At 37.1% G+C, this 19,057-nt stretch overlaps 1 protein-coding gene across 1 annotated transcript in view; it reads left to right on the top strand.

Moving 5' to 3' along the window:
• KCTD8 (potassium channel tetramerization domain containing 8) overlaps positions 1-17,040 on the top strand; it is a 103,657-nt gene extending 86,617 nt beyond the window's left edge. Inside the window, exon 2 of the mRNA XM_074822431.1 lies at positions 15,718-17,040. Coding sequence (XP_074678532.1) covers positions 15,718-16,178 — 461 coding nt within the window. The 3' untranslated portion in view covers positions 16,179-17,040. The remainder of the gene's footprint in view (positions 1-15,717) is intronic.
• The last annotated feature ends 2,017 nt before the right edge of the window (positions 17,041-19,057 follow it).

The raw sequence follows: 19,057 nt of genomic DNA, 5'->3' as shown, positions 1-19,057 counted from the left end.
AGAAAATATTTCTGTAAGGGAGGAGGGATTTAACGAGTGAGTAAGCATTGCAGGCAAGGTCTCTCCACTAAAAAATTGCACATCGTGTTGAGCAGGAAAGCAAATTTGAATCAAAAGAGTATATGGTTTCTGTAGGACCAATTTTACAAGCCTAAAGTTGCTCAAAACAGTCTGGTGCTGTTTATCCCTTGAGTTCTGCTGCAAGAAGATGGGAGGAGTTCCTTGGGAAGAGCTAGGGTGAGGCAAGAAAGTGTTGTAGAAGGTCCTGAGGAAAGCATGGAAAAGTCAACCAGGACCTGGCTGCTCCATAGACCTACGTAGCTGCTTAACCTAGGACAGAGGAAAATCTTCTGGCAAATGATACTTTCAATTATATCCAAATTAAATTCAGACACACTGAAGAAACAGGGTCTTGTGCTTGGATGGAAATTGCTTATGGGTGCTTTTGTTTATATTAAAAGCAGCGTGGATTTTAAGCTTTAAATGGGCTTGCTTAGACTTAGGAAGAATTAAATTATATTTCTAAGAAAGGGTCTTTGTTTTCCACCTCTTCCATCCAGACTTTAAGTATCTAGCTGTGGAAAATACTACTTTGTCTGCTTTCAGATCATCTGCTTTGTGTTGTTTAAAAAAAAAAAAAAAAATAATCATTTTTGTAGTTTATTGCTTTGACCCTTGTTTCTTAGTCCCTACATTAAATCTCTCATTATTATGTCAGATTTGGGTTGCTTGTCCTCACACTTAAGGCCTTTGGTTGCCTATTCTCAGCTAGCCCCTATCATTTGATGTTGCAATGGTAACTTTTAGCCCCAAACAGACCATGGTGACTTTCTCTATTGCTCACGTTCATGTCACCTCTGTTGCTGCTTCTTACTTGATGGAGAAGATACCACTAATATCTGCAAAGCTATTGTGTTATTATCCTTCAAAATCCTCCTTAAAACTCTCTGGTTTTGTGCTGCTCATACAAATTTTGACAAAAGATTAGACAGCTGGAGGTCTGAGACAACCAGCCTATCATGCTGACCAATACTGAATTTTTTTGGTACTTTCACATTTGTCTGTCTCTTACCATCTGTTGTTTCTTGTCTTGTTCTTAGATTTTAACCTGTTCAGGGCAACGGTCATCTATTAATTAATGATAATGCAGCCCAACTATATTATGCACAATGTAGCCTATTACTAGACCATATAGTCTGCAAGGGAAATAAAATTAATATTAATAACAACAACCACCCCAGTAATGGCAGTAAATCCTTTTTAGACTTGCCTTTTTATTACTTTTATAGGAATAAGTGATGAGAAAATGTTTAGGTTAGTTCAAGATATATAACATCACTTTTATCTTAAAGTATTATCTAAGAAGTGTCAGAAGAAATTTTGCAATGTTTCAAATATTGCCATTAGAAATCCCTGTATGTTTTGAATTTCTAAATGTGACTAGTATAGTCCTGTCCCTTAAATGTTGGCTGTTGGTTCTGTCTTGTCAAAAATGTAGTTTGCTCTGCAAATACTCAGGATTACCATTAAGAACTTCATTGTCTTTACTATACTGTAGTTGTAATCTGTCTGGTTTCACTATTTCCCAAGGAGAATTCATTTAATAAATTCAACTGTCAGGTTTTTTTATGTTTGTGGGATTATGTCATATAGTCATAATATTTTGTTTATATGGCTATATAATATTTTTAGATGCAAATGATTTGCAATCTATTTTAGTTTTGCAGAGGACAAGATGTTGTGTGCAGAGTGAATTAATTGTCCTTTACATATTCAGCAATTTTTATTTTACTTAAATATATACCATATCAATAAGATTGGTTTTCTGCATAATAAGATGTTTTCATATTTTATGTAGCTATTTACTTGGAGTGAATGCTTTGAATGTTCCATAAGGCTGGTCTAGGAATTAGAATCTAAAGATAGTGTGTTATTATCAGCATGTGTTTTACATGGTTTAGGATGCAATGCACTATTAATTTCATATTATTTTACTTTATTTTTCATGTACCTCACCTTAATGATAAAACAGATGAATGGCACTGCTATAGTTGAAACATTAGTCTGAAATGTGCTTCATGCTATGTACACAGAAGTGAGAAAGACCTCACTGGTGGCCATCACTGTTACTTATGGAAAGCTTTCAGCAAACATTTCTGGCCTTTTCACAGAAATTTTGCAGATTGAGATGTTTCTATTATCCCAGGGACCAGCAAGGAAAGGAATAAAACTGTACAAATATAATCTGAGTATATGCTGAATTACTTCCCTCTTAGTGCTTGAACCCTTAGGATAATTCACAGTGGACTCTTACCCAGATCATATAATTCACTGCTAGTTCTCAATAATCAAAAGTAAAATGCAGTCTTGATTCAAGTGTGCATTTCCCATTGTTTTGCACTTGCTTATTGCCTGAAGTGCTATCATAAGTATCATATAAGCCTGCCAAGATTGCTGGTATCTGAAATATTTCTTTAATGTGAGACTTTTTCTAATGCCAAAGCCAGTGCATGGTGTTTTCACAAATTTCTGCTAGCATGTTTTATACACGTTCTGTAAATTCACTTCGACATTTAATTTTTTTTGCATGCCAGTAGGAAAGAAACCTGTAAAGTTGAAAGAGCTGGAGGGAATAAATTAAGATTACACATTTTAACTAAAGCCATTGACAAAGTAATTGACAAAGGATGTCAATGTGAGATGATAGTGGACAACCAGAAATAAAAATTACCAAGGAAAAATTTTGGTTTAGTATCTGAAATTGAATGGGAAAGCAAGCCACAAAGGTGATGGTTGGTTCTGTCCCTTCTTTATTGTTTGTTTTTTTTCCTGTTGCTCATACTGTTAGAACAAAGTAACCATGACTGAGACCACTGACAATCCCTAAAGAGGAGACAGTTCTTACCAATGAGTTGTGAATGAACTTTTTGTAAAAGAAAATATCACGTCCAAGAATCCTGAAATTGATGCTTTAATCACACTCCCTCTGCTTTAACTCACATTGGAGCTTCTGAGAGAGAGACAGTGATTTTGGAAGTGACTGAATCCCTGAAGTCCCACTGACTCATAGACCTTATTTGAGATGGCATTTTTTACATTCTGTGTATAATTTTATTGAAAGTAAACTATATATGATGAGAATATTATTAAGTCAATATATTTAATGCATGTGCGTGTCACAAGAAGGCAAGTAATTGCTTCATGTATGTTTCAAATTGCCATAAGCCATCACTGAGAAGTGCAGTTTCTTCCCTTGAATATTCTTTCCCATCCCTCTGGTGCCTTTTGTTCTAGCACAAGCATTTATGTGGCCACATTGGGAGCCACATCTGACAGCTGAAAAGTTAAAACTAATTTAGGAAAAACGAAATGTGAATGGTTCAAAGAAGAGAGTTGCTTATCTGGGTGGAAAGAGATTCAGCTTCACATTGCCTAAAACTCTGATTAGGGCTTTGCCAAACAGAGAGTTGGTGGCTAAAAGACTATTTCACACTTGAGCAGATGCCCAACCAATATTAATATTTACAAAGCAGAAGGCAGCAGCCAGCAACATGGTTGACAACAAAATGAATTTCCTGATTGACTTACAAATAAATATTTCCTCAGAAGAAAAGTGAAGGGAGTGAGAAGGGGAAATGATGATATCTGGCAATCTCAGGGGGACCCCCAAGGATCTATATCAGGGATAAACAGGGATATAGAATCAGTATCCTTCCCCAGACCAACAGCTGTTTTCTCTGAATGTGGTCTGAGCACACAGAATAGGAAATAGAACTGAGCCTCTAAACCCACATGTTAAGCAGTTGTTTGTAGTTTGTCCTATGAATCCTGGGAGGGAGACATATCTGGGATGTGTTTCTGCAATGCAAAGATGGAGTGATTGTCTTTTTTGTTACTTTTGCCCTTATAGAGCCTTTCTGAGTGTGTTCTTGGCTTTTATTTTTTTTTCTTCTTGTAACTTAAGCCTGTGTTAGAGGTGATTTCAAGAAAATGGTTAAGAACAGCTTAAAGATATTTACATCCTCGACACTGAGATTCTCTGGTAGTGCCCAGTATCCTGGAGTTGAAAGAAATGGAAGGTACCATTGCTTTTAGCTACGAGGGCTAAAGTAGGAGCTTGAAGACTGGGGTCTGTGTCAAGGAACTCTCTTCCAGTGATCAGCATTAATGAAGTGAACTTTCTGCCAGCACCAGGTAGGGGAAAGAAGCACTGAAGTCTTGAGGGAGTTTATAAGAGCAACATGATCAAATGTCCTGCTTTTGATTATTCTCCTGATTTCTTTTTGTAGTAAATTGAGAACATCACTCTAGATCTATCTTATTAACTTTCAGATGCCAAATTTATAATTTGAAGATAATATGGAGTTTAATATCAATTAACTATTTAAGGGAAAATATTGCATCTCATAAGCAACTGATTAGCATTTTTCATGGACAGAACGAAAGATTTTAGCTCTTAACTGATAGCCACTGAGAAATAACCAGTCCAAAAAAGCAAATAATGTTAGCATACAGAGCTGAGCATGAACCTACTTTACAGTTTGGAAATGAATGACAAGCACATCTACCAGATGGTGCCGAGATGTTACTGAAATATGACCAATTGGGGCTGTTCACTATAGCAAGTGAAGAAGCAAGCAAGCAAGGATGGAAGAAACATGCTTTTCGTAAAAGTTATTCTCATTTGTCATGTGTACCAATGCATTCATTTCTGAGATTTCCTTCAAATATCAAAATTATTTTAAGTACCTACATTTTCAGATTTTGGGCAAGGGAAAAATATTTCTTCAGGTGGAGAGAGAACAAATCAACCATTCTACATGTAAAATACATTTGTGTCAAATTGCTTTAATTCTACAATAACCAAAACTCTCCAATCTTAAGATCAAGTTCAATCTTACTGCTACTAGTATAATATTTGTATTTTATTGCTATTACTCTGTTGTTAGTGGAGATTAGTATAGCATATGACCATCACTGAAAAATGTAATGACTTAACGGATCTTGCTTAAGGAAGAAAATTCTGTACTGCTTCAGTGAGTCCTATTTCTCCAAATAACTTACATACAGAATGTGAAGCATCTGGTTGACTCCGGAAGTTTATGTTGTCTTCTAGGAACTTGTCAGATAACTTTACAATATTCCGTTAGCTTGGTTAGACTTTCTAAATTTTGCTTCTGGGATTTTTGCAGAAGATCTTGCAATCTGTTTGCTAAACAGTGCTCTTTTCAAGGGTCAACGGGAGGGTTGACATCTTTGCAAAGTATTGACCTAGCAATATAGTTCTGTAATGGATAAAATCTGTCATGCATCATACACAGTGAGTGAATATTGGCAGTATTAGTGATTTCCTGACTTTCAGTCTTTTGATGTTGATTCAGCTTGTATCTTATCTGTTCCAAGCATTTCATCTTCTTCTTGTATCTCCATCAGTGCATTAATGCAGTAGCCATCTCTAACTCCACAAAATAAAAATATCATCTTCAATATTTGACTCTGTAGTTGGATGTGAAAATTATTGGTCTTTCCTGTTATCTTTAGCTTATCTGCTAAGAAAAGATGCTTCTCAGAATAACTTAAAAAATTTCAGATTAATATATTTAATAAAAAGCTGTGGACTCTTCATTGGTTTTACAGGAATGCAAAAAATTGTCTATGTTGGAATTTCACTGGCTCTCTCCTATTTAAGTACTGTTTTGTCTACCACGAAACCCAGTTGAAAAAGTAACAAATGAAAGGAATGTGGTTTTGTTATTTGTTCAAAACATGATTAGGGTGAAATATCTAATGAATTCAAGTACGACTGTTCATTGTATATCTTCTGTCATTCCAAGTAGCAAAAATACTTCCCTCTCTATATATTAATTGGTCATTTTATGTTGTGAATAATACTAATATTTAAAATACAGCCTGACTAGAAATAAGCAAAGAAATTTTCCTTATTGATTTATTTAAATCATTCTACTGTACCCTTTCTAGAAGTCAGTTTAACATCAGGTGGTAGTAAATGTGACAAAAATATTTTTATATTGTGGGTTTTGGTTTTTTTTTTTTTGAGACAAAGCACTTATCATTTACAGGCATGTGGTCCTAATCTGAAAGATGAATTGGTTCATTCACTTCAAGTACCACATAACCATTCACACACCATCGAGCTTAACACTATTAAAGGGTAATTTCCCCTGTGGGAGCTATGCCCAATACAGCCGCAATCTCTACACAGTGTCTTTTCATCTTTCCATGGCAGGTAAAGAGATTTAAATAAAAGGCTCCATCAAGAGTGCAATCACAGACATATTCTTCCTATTGAAATACCCATGAAACAGCAAATAAACACCCCTAAAAATCTTAATGCTCCTAAACATTACCAAGAAGACTTCAGTGTACAGGTCGCACTTCAAAATTTTGTGTTGGAATCAAAGCATGTGAGATGCCTCATGGGCTTGTCAGTAGAGGACAGGAAATAGTATGGGAAGATTTGCATTTCCTATTAAATTCTGAATGTAGTAAAACATTTCAGAATAATCAAGGAGTATATTTTGCCTTCATCTCTCATAATCACCATGATTTTTTCTTAAATTTCTCATAATTTCTTTAGTTTGTCTACAATGATTCACTGAACAACCTATTATTATAGGTTCTATATTCTAGCAAAGATGATAATTAAGTCTACGGTGAGTTTTTCTTTAGAACATAGTATTTTCACATGTTCTTGCCCAAATATTTGGGGGATAAAGTGTTATCTGCAATAATTTTGCTTGGTTTCTCATAAAGATTAATTTTCCAGGGATGCCAATAAAAATATGCTTTCTGAGTAAAGTACTGAAAAGTTACAGAAATCATTTTAACTTCAATTTTTTTTGTGTGTCTAAGAAGAGACAGTATTTTTTCACCCTTTCTGCTTTCATGATTAAATTGCTTTCCTTCCAAGATCTTTTCTGCGTTCACACTAGAATGATCAGGCTTTATTTTTGAATTAATTTTTTGTAACTTAAGGTCACAGAGTGTGTTGTCTTTGACTTGAATGGGGTCAACATTTAAGTCTAAAACTTTCTTTAACTGAATGCAGTTTTGGACCCAGACTCACAACTCAGAATCAGCTTGTTAGTGAAGCCAAACCAATTTACATGCCCTGTAGATATGAATTTGAAGCTCTGCCAGAGCATAGGGCATATTTATAAAACTGTTTTGATAAAATATGAGTAACCTAAGTGCTGCTCTTTATGTCAGGGAAGCCCTGCTCAGATTCACAAGACCTCTCTGTGGCAGTCTCATCTGCAAGCCAACTTGCTTGGCTTTCTTAAATTACATAAAAATTGGGTTCTGCTCAAAGTACTGAAGTTGATATGTCAACAGTGCTGGCCTTTTACCCAAGAGTTCAGGGCTTAGCACATTAATAAATCAAAGCTTCCCAGATACTAATTCTCTCATGTGCCTGAGGGGAGTTAACTCACTTCTTCCAAATGAATATGTTACCCTGAAGTAGCCGAAGGCAAAAGGAACATTCTCTTCATTTTATTGAAGTTATTCTACTTTGCATTGACTAAAGCCAAGCCTCAGTTTGGTCAAAGAACATGAAAGTGTGAGCATTTGACTATCCATAGCAATTCGTCACTCATCTGAAAGGAGGAAGAAAATCAGAAATGCTGAGTTTCAATCCTCCTTTCCAAAAAATACTTCACTATTATATACTAAGTGTTCTTTGGACCAGGCCTTTAATCCAAAAAGTAGTTTGAAATTTTGTACCAGATGAGACCCAAATTGGAAACTGAATCTATTTTTTTTTACTTGAATCAATTTGAAACCACACAGCATAAAGACTCCCACACAAAGTTTTGTTCCACTGAAATCTCTACACTGAACTCTTCAATTTTTTCCTGTAAGTGCAAGCTGTCAAGAGCAGAGCTTGTCAAGACCACTTAGATATTTCTCACATTATATACTTAATATTGTTTGCTTGGGATGTTCATAATGGATAAAATTCATCCATAGTCGGAGGGGCAGCTAAGGAATGCATGCCACTTAATTCATGAGTAGGCCTGCGTATTAGCCTCAAAGTTAAGTGGGACATGGCCTTCCCTCTCCCTGCCTCCCAACAGGACTAAGTTAGAAGTAAAATACCTAAAACAAGTAGAAAAGTTTCCTTGACAAATTGTATGGAGTTAAAAAAACCCACATAAACTCCCACTGCTAAAGCCAAGCAGTGGATTTAGCTTGATTTTGTAGTGCATTAAAGAGGACAGAGTGCAGTGGTCGGGAAGTCCCTTGTAAATTTTTCCTGCCATAAAGCTAGTTTTAACCTACAGCTCTGGTGGTAAGCAACAAGCTGAATCCCTTGCTGGTCTTGGAGTGAATTCATGAGCTGGGCTCTAAGAACAGGATTTTCTTCTAAAACTGGAAACATCATTAATATGCCACAGAAAATGTCAGGGGTTTAGAGCTATCTTTTTATAGCTCTTAAAAATAATCTTTTTTAAAAATAAAATCAAAGTTAAATTAGACATAAAAGATAATAATTTACCATTGAAGTGTGATATTAAGTACTCAAAAGTCTGGTAATGAAAATGTTCCCACAGTAGCCATAACCTGTCATCAGATTTCACAGATGACTTCTCTCTAAGATTTAATTTAGTGTAATACTTTGAATGTTGGTGAAAGGTAATAAAAAACCCTAGATATGTAAGATGGCTAAGTCCATCATAGTGTGAGGTTTGATGAGTATTTTTTCTATGACTGTATATTAATTATAGTTAATTTTACTTAGAATCTTAAGATTAAATCATCAAACGCAATAGGATTCATCTTATATTCATTCTGAATATAATGTAATTTTGAGATAGTAGGTAGAGGAAAAGTTCATTCAGGGATTTAACATAACTGTGTACCAGACTGAAGGTCCTGTGTAGCCTATAAAAATAAGGATTTTTCCCTATGAAAAACTGTGAAAAAAATTGCTTTTCATGCAAAATCATGTGCAAATTATGTACTGCCAGTATTCTCAAGCATTCAAAAATTATGAAGAAAACTGCAAATAGTATTGTTGGATTAGATATCATTTCTCCTACAGATACAAATAAAAATAACTTTTGTTCTCTTTGCTATTGTTTCTGAGCCACCCAATATAATCAGTCAGTTTAAAACCCTGTTGCCCTCCTGTTTTCATTTTTTATGAAATCAGTTAGAAGCATGTCATATTTTACTGCATCAGTACTTTTTACATCATAATTTTATTAACAATTTTGCTGCAATTTTTTTAAGGTGCATTCTCAATAAAGTATTTGCTAAAAAAATTTTTGCTTATGCAAGACATAGTTTCGTTTATAGCTATATCAGTTCAAAGGAACCCTTAATTGGATTACTTAATTCAACAGACTATATCTAGTAGAACTGGGCTTTTATTAGCAAAAGTACATTTGAAGAAACATAAAATTATGAAGAGAAAATAACCCCAAGAACTTTGTTTTCACTAAAATTACATCATAGAAAAACTCAAAAATTTGGGTTTGTTGCTTTGGGTTTTTTTTTAATTGGTTTAGTTTTTTACTTAAATCAACAAACAAGCTTAATTTTATAGTGCTGGCAAGGGGATTGATAAATCATAGAACTTCTTTCATGTGTATTTTCTGGAACAGTAGATAGCATCTCTTTAACAGATTCCATTCTTCTTGATTGAGGTACTGCATATCGAACACATTTGAAGTGTTGGTTATGTTTTGTTTTATATCAGCTTCAACTCTTATCTGTGTGTCTTACATACAGCTGTAAGTGTTGTACTCCAGAGCTAAGACTTTCCATTCTTCATGTCAATACAGTAGTTATTAAAATAGCTAAACGCAGCAATCCATGCATATGTTCACAACTTCTTTTGCATTCTGCAGTAAAACTGATTTATAAACAAACAAATTATCTTTGAGACACTGTAGGACTAAAGTAGCTGAGTGAGGAAGAAGTTAATTCTTGCATCTGCCACTGCACATACAATAAACTGGGCATTTGACCTACAGAGAGAGAGAGGAGAATCATAGAATCAGTGAATGGTTTGGGTTGGAAGACACCTTTAAAGGTCATCTATTCCAACGCCCCTGCAATAAGCAGAGACATCTTCAATGTGATCAGGTTGTTCAAAGCCCTGTCCAACCTGACCTTGAATGTTTCCAGGAATAGGGCATCTACCACCTCTCCAGGCACTGTTCCAGTGTTTCACCACCCTCACTGTAAAAAATTTCTTCTTTATATCTAGTCCAAATCTACCTTCTTTTAGTTTAAAACCATTACCCCTTGTCCTATCGCTACAGGCCCTACTAAAAAGCCTATCTAACTTATAAGGCCCCTTTAAGTACTGAAAGGCTGCAATAAAGTCTCCCTTGAGCCTTCTCTTCTCCAGGCTGAACAACCCCAACTCTCTCAACCTGTCCTCATAGGAGAGGTGTTCCATCCCTCTGATTATTTTTGTGTCCCTCCTCTGGACCGGCTCCAACAGGTCCATAATTGTCCTGTGCTGAGGACTCCAGAGCTGGATGCAGTACTCCAGGTGGGGTCTCACCAGAGCAGAGCGGAGGGGCAGAATCACCTCCCATGACCTGCTGGCCATGCTTCTTTTGATGCAGCCCAGGATACAGTTGGCTTTCTGGGCTGCAAGCGCACATTACTGGCTCATGTTCAGTTTTGCATCCGCTAATACCCCCAAGTCCTTCTTCACAGGGCTGCTCTCAATCCACTCATTTCCCAGCCTGTATCTGTGCGTGGGCTTGCCTCAATCCATGTGCAGGACCTTACACTTGACCATGTTGAACCTCATGAGGTTCACACGGACCCATTTCTTGAGCTTGTCCAAGTGCCTCTGGATGGTATCCCATCCCTCTGGCATGTCAGTCACACCACTCAGCTTGGTGTCATCTGCAAATTTGCTGTGGGTGCACTCAATCCCACTGTTGATGTCGTTGATGAAGATATTAAACAGTACTGGTCCCAGTACAGACCCATGAGGGACACCACTTATCACTGCTCTCCACTTGGATATCAAGCCACTGATCACTACCCTCCGGATGTGACCATCCAACCAATTCCTTATCCATAGAACAGTCCATCTATCAAATCCGTATCTCTTCAATTTAGAGAGAAAGATGTTGTGGACGACCATGTCGAAGGCCTTACAGAAGTCCAGATAGACAACATCCATAGCTCTTGCCTTGTCTACTGTTGTAGTCACTCCATCATAGAAGGCCACTAGGTTGGACGGGCAAGACTTGCCGTTGGTGAAGCCAGGTTATGGAGCAGTCAGGTTATTTGGATTTGTATACAATTTCTTTTGGTTTAAGCCTGTTGCATTAATATTTAAGAAAATAAGTGTACACAAAAACTGAAATACAGATAAGCAGAGTATCATTATTTTATGCTTTTAATGTTTCCAGTGTGGTATTTTTCTCTGTTGCAGGAGAAATCTTCAAATAGTTATTCAGACTGCACTTTAGGAGTATCCACAAGCAATTTAGACCTACCCAAACTTTATTTATCTTCCAGAAGTATGTGGTTACAATTTTCAACCAATAGTTATTGGCCAATGGATGGTTTGCTGTGGTATTTGTCAAGTTCTGTTCCTGACTGGAGATCTGTTGTTCAGTTACTGTTTGACGGAGAGGACTTCTGGTTTCTGTTTTGATTGTTGTAACTAGTAGAAGTGGATTTTCACTGCAAAGAATTAGGTTTATAAGTTTCTAGTTCATTTTTCCATTAATATTTTGTAGTAATTGCTTGGAAGTGATTCTTTCATCAGTCAGCTCTGACAGGAAATGTTGGCTAGAATGTGCGCAGAGAGCAACATAGATGAGGAATAAATACAGCCAAAGTAAATGTAATCTTTCTTCCTGATCAGAGAAACATGTTTGAGATATTCTCTCAAGTTTACTAGACTTGGGAGTCTAGTAGCCACTGTAGTAGAGGTCATGAGTAAGCCCAGGTAAAGGGCGAGCTCACTTTCTAACTTTCTAAGAGAGGCGCAGCCATTTAAGAGCAATAAAGGATAAAGAAGGGGAAAGTTCAGTGTCTACTGGAACTGCCTGGAGGAGAATCACAGAATCATCTAGGTTGGAAAAGACCTTGAAGATCATCCAGTCCAACCATTAGCTTAACATTGACAGTTCTCAACTATACCATATCCCTAAGCGATATGGCAACCCGACTCTTAAATACCTCCAGGGATGGGGACTCCACCACCTCCCTGGGCAGCCCATTCCAACGCCTAACAACCCATTCTGTAAAGAAATGCTTCCTAATATCCAGTCTAAACCTTCCCTGGTGCAACTTGAGGCCATTACCTCTTGTCCTATCTCCTATTACTTGGTTAAAGAGACTCATCCCCAGCTCTCTGCAACCTCCTTGCAGGTAGTTGTAGAGGGCGATGAGGTCTCCCCTCAGCCTCCTCCTCTCCAGACTAAACAACCCCAGTTCCCTCAGCCGCTCCTCGTACGACATGTGCTCCAGACCCTTCACCAGCTTCGTTGCCCTTCTCTGGACTCGCTCGAGTAATTCAATGTCCTTTTTGTAGTGAGGGGCCCAAAAGTGTCACCTGGGAGCTGTTTGGAGAACTGGGCAGTGGAGAGGGCAACTGGACATATCTGGGCAGAGGAGAATGATCTGGAGAGGACCAAGAATCAGTGACTCACTTCCAGCTTCTCTAAGCTGGGGAACCAGCAGCAGGTGGGAGATCCTAGAAAGGGTGGGAGCAGGAGGGACAGTTTGTAAGTCAGTGAAGTTTTTTAGTGTTATGTGTGGACTTGGCAGTGTTAGGTTTACAGTTAGGTCTTAGTCTTTTCCAACCTAAATGATTCTATGTGCACAGTGGAACAAATTTCTCTGAGTTTTTAAGAACTATTCTGCACTCCTGGAAAATAAGTAGTTTCAGGTAGACTGAGCTATTTGAAGGTCTTTGGTGTTATTCTGGAAGAGCTGAGAAGGTACAGTGGAGACAGCATCCCATCACACAATCCCAGCCACAAATGAGTGTGCCAGCATACAGGGCACTAAGGAGATGTTTTCTGAATTAGAGATGTACTAAATTTATCAAATAATCCCTGATGTTGAAAATTAAACAAATATCTTTTGAGGATTCTTTTTTATGTATTTATAAATTCTTTGGAGTTTCAGCAGGTGGAAAATATTGTGAGAAAAACCTTCCCTCTAGCAGAACTGTTGCTTCTGTTAATAACACACTACTGATAAAGAAGTGCAGGAGCACTGAAAGAATTCTGTGTGAGGGAGGATTTGTTAATTTTTAAAGGGAGAGGTGTGGGAGAAACCTGTGTTTGGATTAAAGTCATTGTGAATTTAGGCGATTCAGTGAAGCATAGAGAGCTCAGTGCTGTAAGGTACTGAACCCCAGGGCTGTGATCCAAAAAAAACATTTAAATACCTGACTATTGTCAGGCTCATGAATAATCTCATAGAAGGGAATGGAATATTTTATATTCTTGAAGGTGTATTTCAGTGCTTTTTTGAAATAGATCCTTAGTACATTGCAGGTTTGAGCCCTTGAGAAGCAAGGAGTACCAATAAAGAAATAAGTATAAATAGACCAGCTAGAAATAATACCTTGATTTATGAAATTACAACAAAAAAAAATGGTCAGGAAAGACAGTGTTGAAGACTACAGGGTGTTGCTAACAGGAAACTAGTTTCTTAGTCATAGAGTGTGTTGTTACATTTGAAGAAGCTAAGACTGTAAGCTAGATTAGATATTGATGTTACTCATGTTATTGAAAATCAGAGTAACAATACTGAAATCACTATCTGATTAACTAATCATGTTTATAATTACATGCTGCAAAGCCAGGATAATTCCATAATGCCAGCTGACTCTTGATTTAGCATATTCATATAATGGTTTGAGGTATGAAATGAAATGCCAGATAACAACGATAGAAACAAGGCATGGAAATCTATTTAAGAAGGTGAACATATTTCTGGAAGAGAAAGAGTAGTGAAATCGCTGCAGCCGTGTGCTAAATATTTGGGTTGAATATAATGAAGTAGAAAATTGCTTGTATTTGTCACTCTGACTAATGTAAGTACAGGCCCTGATGGATTGTTGTGTCTCCTCTTTAGATCTTGGTTATTCATGGGTTTCTCTAGATGGCCCACAGAAATGTGACATAGCATCCTGGGATGATAGCTAAAACAAAAGTAAAGCAGGTTGTTGAATGCTGCTGTTGTTAGCTTATTATTTATTTGCTTTTGTGTTTTGCTTTGTGTTGTTTTCCCCCGTGTCTCATATAAAATACTGCAATCTTCTTAGATTCATTTGAATCATAGAACGGCACTGTCAAAAAGACACTGGAGTGTTCATATTGCTCCTGCATTCTTTATAATTGTAATTATATTTCTAATTTGTAATTCTGAAAAACAGAATACTGAGTGACTCAAAAACCTCCATGCAACTCTGCCCCAGTAAACTCAGGGTTGAGCTGTCATACCCTGAATTTTGATACTGGCAAAGGCAATTAACCGATGCTGATGGTGTTTGGGTAAACTGTAAGGATAATCTATTTTTGTAAGATATTTAGATACCCAAGCTCTTTGGACATTTTCAGGATTTGTAGCAGACACACAACTGCCACTGAAGCCCCAGTCTACATTTTCATTTAGAAGTTTAAACATCTTTGAAATTTTTCCCTTTGGTCTGACGCAACACCTCTTGAACTCTAGATAATTCTGTGAGCTTTAGGTAGTGTCCTAAGTTAAGATTGTGACATTTATATGATGTCAGCACAGCATCATTTCACTTTACAGCTGGAGTTTTGAAAAAAGGCTTCAGAAATGAAAATGCGTGTACAGATTTAGTGGCTACCACTTAATTTTCACATTTATATTCTGTTTAAGACTTCAAAGCAGAAGTGATATCTGTAGAGAATAACAGCCTAGATCTGATTTTCAGGCATGTGAAGTGCTGAGCAGTGCCTGCTGATAGGCCATCAGACCTCTCTCCCTGACATTGCAAAGTGCCTCTTTACCAATAACTTCATAACCCTTTTCCCTGCCAGCTTGTGCATTAAGAGGTGTACGACTGAATTCTGAGCTTGTACTGAGGCAAGTCTGGCATAATAACTGACAGTAAGAAGTGCGGTGAAATCACTATAGGATAAAAAAAAAAGCCTGAAGACTTTGTCAGTAGTGAGAGATCTCTGTTATTCTAGGATTAATACTTCTTTTTCTGTCCAGAGCTTCTGCAGAGTTGACATCTGCAGAGCATATGTTCTGGGAAGGTGAGTTAAGAGCTTCCAAAAAAAAAAAAAAATCGAAGCCCTTGGAGTATTTTTGTTTAAGCAAAGAGTTTGCAAATTTTATGGTATTTATTTTCCTAATACTACAAAATCTAATTTCTCATAATAAACTTCTTGAGGTGTAATAGCAAACTAGCTCATTTAAACTTGCCTGCAGGGATTTCCGGTGCAGATAATCTGTGAGCATTATGCATGTTTCATTTCCTGGATTCTTAGGCAAGCAGTGAAGTTATTCTCACTGTAAACATTTTTAGGAGTGAGAATTTTGAGGACCAGACCTTCAACTTGTGTACCAATCTGGTATTGTCCTTTTGACTACAAGGAAATGCCACCAATTTACGCAAGCCAAGACTCTGGGTCACATTTTTCTAAATGGTATCTGATCAGTTCTCTGTATAAACCAGTGCTTGCTTAATACTTTTTCTCTCCTGCCTTGTATTAGGACCCCCACAACGAACCGTTTCCCCCAAACAAGACCATGAAGAAAGGAAGCACGACAAAGTCTTGGACAAGGGCAGTGAAAGTGGGACTTCCTGTAATGAGTTGTCCACCTCAAGCTGTGACAGCCACTCAGAAGCGAGCACCCCTCAAGAAAATGCCACCAGCACTCAGCCATCCGCAGCCAACCAGCCAAATACTCTGACTTTGGATCGTCCATCTAAGAAGGCCCCGGTGCAGTGGATGCCACCACCAGACAAACGCAGGAACAGTGAACTCTTTCAAACTCTCATTAGCAAGTCCAGAGAAACAAATCTTTCGAAAAAGAAGGTATGTGAGAAGCTGAGTGTTGAAGAAGAAATGAGAAAATGTATCCAAGATTTTAAAAAAATCCACATTCCAGATTACTTTCCAGAGCGCAAACGTCCCTGGCAGTCTGAACTCTTACAGAAATATGGGTTATAGTAATCAACTCTTTCATGACCTATCTCTGGGGTGTTTGATGTTTATTAAGTTGCCACTAATTTACTGATGTCCTCCTCCTGGCCAACTCTGCCACCAGAGCTATTCCTACTGCTTATTTCTTTCTGTGAACAGTGGATGTTGGATAGTACATGGTTTCTTTAAAAATATATATAAAAAGATAGAAACTTAAAAAATACAAAAGGCATCTCATCTAAACCACCTCATAATAGCAAAGAAAAAAGTGCATGGTCAAGAAAGATGGTTTTCGAACTGTAGTCAGTTGAGCTTCATTATCGTTTTGGAACTTACCGAGTAAAAATATCAATCATCAGTTAACGCCTCGTTTTATGTCACCAATAACAATGACTCAGACTCACTATGGATGAAGAGATACAGGGTTTAAAATTCGATTGAACTGGTTTCAGAACTAATTCCCAATGTTCTTTCACTGTTAATGCAATAAAACAAATACCTATTTTGCATGAGCACAATGTTACAAATAAATCACACAAGAACAAGAGGTCATCTGTTGCTTGGAGAATTATTTGTTTGATACCAAGCCTATAAACATAAAATGTCTAAGGGATTGAATTTACTTTGTTCTGGATCTGTGATTTTTTTGTGTGTACAGTGTTCTGTATGTAAGGATGGTGTAAATATGCCTTATACTGTTTTATTATTGCACCAACATTCATCTATTAGTGCTTGTCAGGGTTATTTCTGTGAAATGCAAACTTATGGCAGATTGTGAAAACTGGTTTGATGGTCTGAAAGTTTCTGTTATGTTAGTCACTAAAATTGGAGAAAAATAAAAGAGACTTTAATGTATTTATTAAAAGAACCATCTGGTAGATTTTCTTGACTATCGTTATCTCCTCTCTTTTTTAAAAATAGAATCAAGCAAATTGTTACTTTTTGTTTTATGTTTTCATAACTACTCTGCTGAAAAAAACCCAACCAAACAGAAAACATGTTTCAAGAGTGGGTGAAAAATATTTAGGGTAGTACCATTTAATTGCAACCACCACACAGACTCCCCAAGAGGAAGAGTTACACTAAGAAGCAGTGGGGAATGAACTAAAAAACCTAGTGATTTTACTAAAAAAGCAGAAAGCAGTTCCAATTTGACAAGTTCACAAAAATCAGCTTAGAAATAGAAGATTTAAAATATCACAGCAGAATGTGCTACATTTACAAATGAAAAGTTTTCTATGAATAGTCAACTGTAAATGACAGACCTATTTTCTTAGATCAGATACAGGAAAATCAGTACCTTTCTCATTACAACACCACTAAGAAGATGACTGTGGTTCAGACAGCCATAGCTGGGATGGGTAAGGACTGCTGGAGTTTGCAAGAGAGCTGTTGTGTTCTTACAGACTTGAAATTATTACTGTGTGCACACACAGAAACATACACATACACATTTAGAAAGGCTCATCCCCATAGTGTATTCTATAGCAGGAACTGTACAATTGTGTCAGAAGAGATGTTTTATATCTGATGGTAATTTTAACTGATTAGCAAAGAGGCCTTCTTGTGTTGTAATTTCCAGGGTTATTACTAACGCTTGTATTACTTTTCAGTCTTCTAATAGGCCGCTTTAAAAAAAGACTGCATACTTTTCATAGCAGCTCAGCAACTTCTTTCACTTTTGTGTTTTTAACCTATCTAGAGCCAGTTACTATCCTACTCAGTTAATCAGTTGGCTCCAACATTTCATCTTTTGACATTTTTGTAACTTGAAAGACTATATCTGGGATAATTCTAGTCTGAACCAATGCAGTCCAGTGTGAAATCATTTGGCTTCTCAGCTCTACCCTTATGTTCCTTGCTTGCTTCTTTGTCTGGGGTCCAGAAGACCCATTCCTTCTTTGGAAAGTTTCTTGCTTTTTAGACACATTTAGCATTTGCATTCTCTCTCTTTTTTGATCTGTGGCTTCCTAGTCTTTACCTGATGAAATTTCCAACTATTTAACCATGGCTTACTAACCTCCAGTGGATACAATTCTGGTTTTATTTAATCTAAAGTTAGTCTATTATTGAGAGCTTTTGAAAATCTCACACTGAATTTTCTTCTAGCCTTTTGAATCTGTCTTCATTGCACTTCTCCCACTTTATTCTGTTTTCTGTCACCTTTGTTTAGGCTAAGTTTCCATCTGGGATGATACCTTTTAGGTTCAGACAGCATCTTGAACCTTCCCATTAAACCTTGCCATTGAGTTTGGGGATTTGTTTTGCCTTAGTTATTCTCAGTACTCCAGGCAGGACCTAGCTGTGATATGCTTAGGTGTTTATTTGACGTGTCCATCCATTTTAATTTGTCCATATAGAGATGTTTTTATACGCTTTTTAATTTTTTTCTTTTAACATACTACCTAAAATTTCTCAGACCATTTTTAATTCATTCTTGAGGAGAACAGAATATTATCTTAATACATACCTTAATATACGGGCAGCATAAAATTTATGATAACCGCTTTCTGTGTTTTCACAAGGCATGTGAGTGACGTGGCAGATAAACTACATTGCTGTTACCTAGCAACCACACAGCATCCTAAAATGAAGTGTTTTGGTTTTGGAGTTGTACAGTGTACGCTGTCCTCCTTCCTTCAGAGTGAAAAATTGGGATGTGTTATAGTTGGAGAGAGTGGGAGAAGACAATGGCTTCTGTGAATCCTTTGGTCATATTCTCTAATTCTCACCACACTTTTTATCCAGTTTACCCAGTTACAGCTCCAACCCTATCTATATGGTTATTAATCTACAGTTTTCAGATTCCAGCCTGTAATTAGGGAGAAAGCAGGCTGAGGCATTTGGTGGAATGGAGGAGTTTATGGGCAGTTAGATGGCTAAGGTTGGTAGGAAATTCCCAGGCG

This window comes from Strix aluco, chromosome 4 (assembly GCF_031877795.1).
Source record: "Strix aluco isolate bStrAlu1 chromosome 4, bStrAlu1.hap1, whole genome shotgun sequence".
NCBI classification, from domain to species: Eukaryota; Metazoa; Chordata; class Aves; order Strigiformes; family Strigidae; genus Strix; species Strix aluco.
This window is presented reverse-complemented; position numbering and strand designations above follow the sequence as displayed.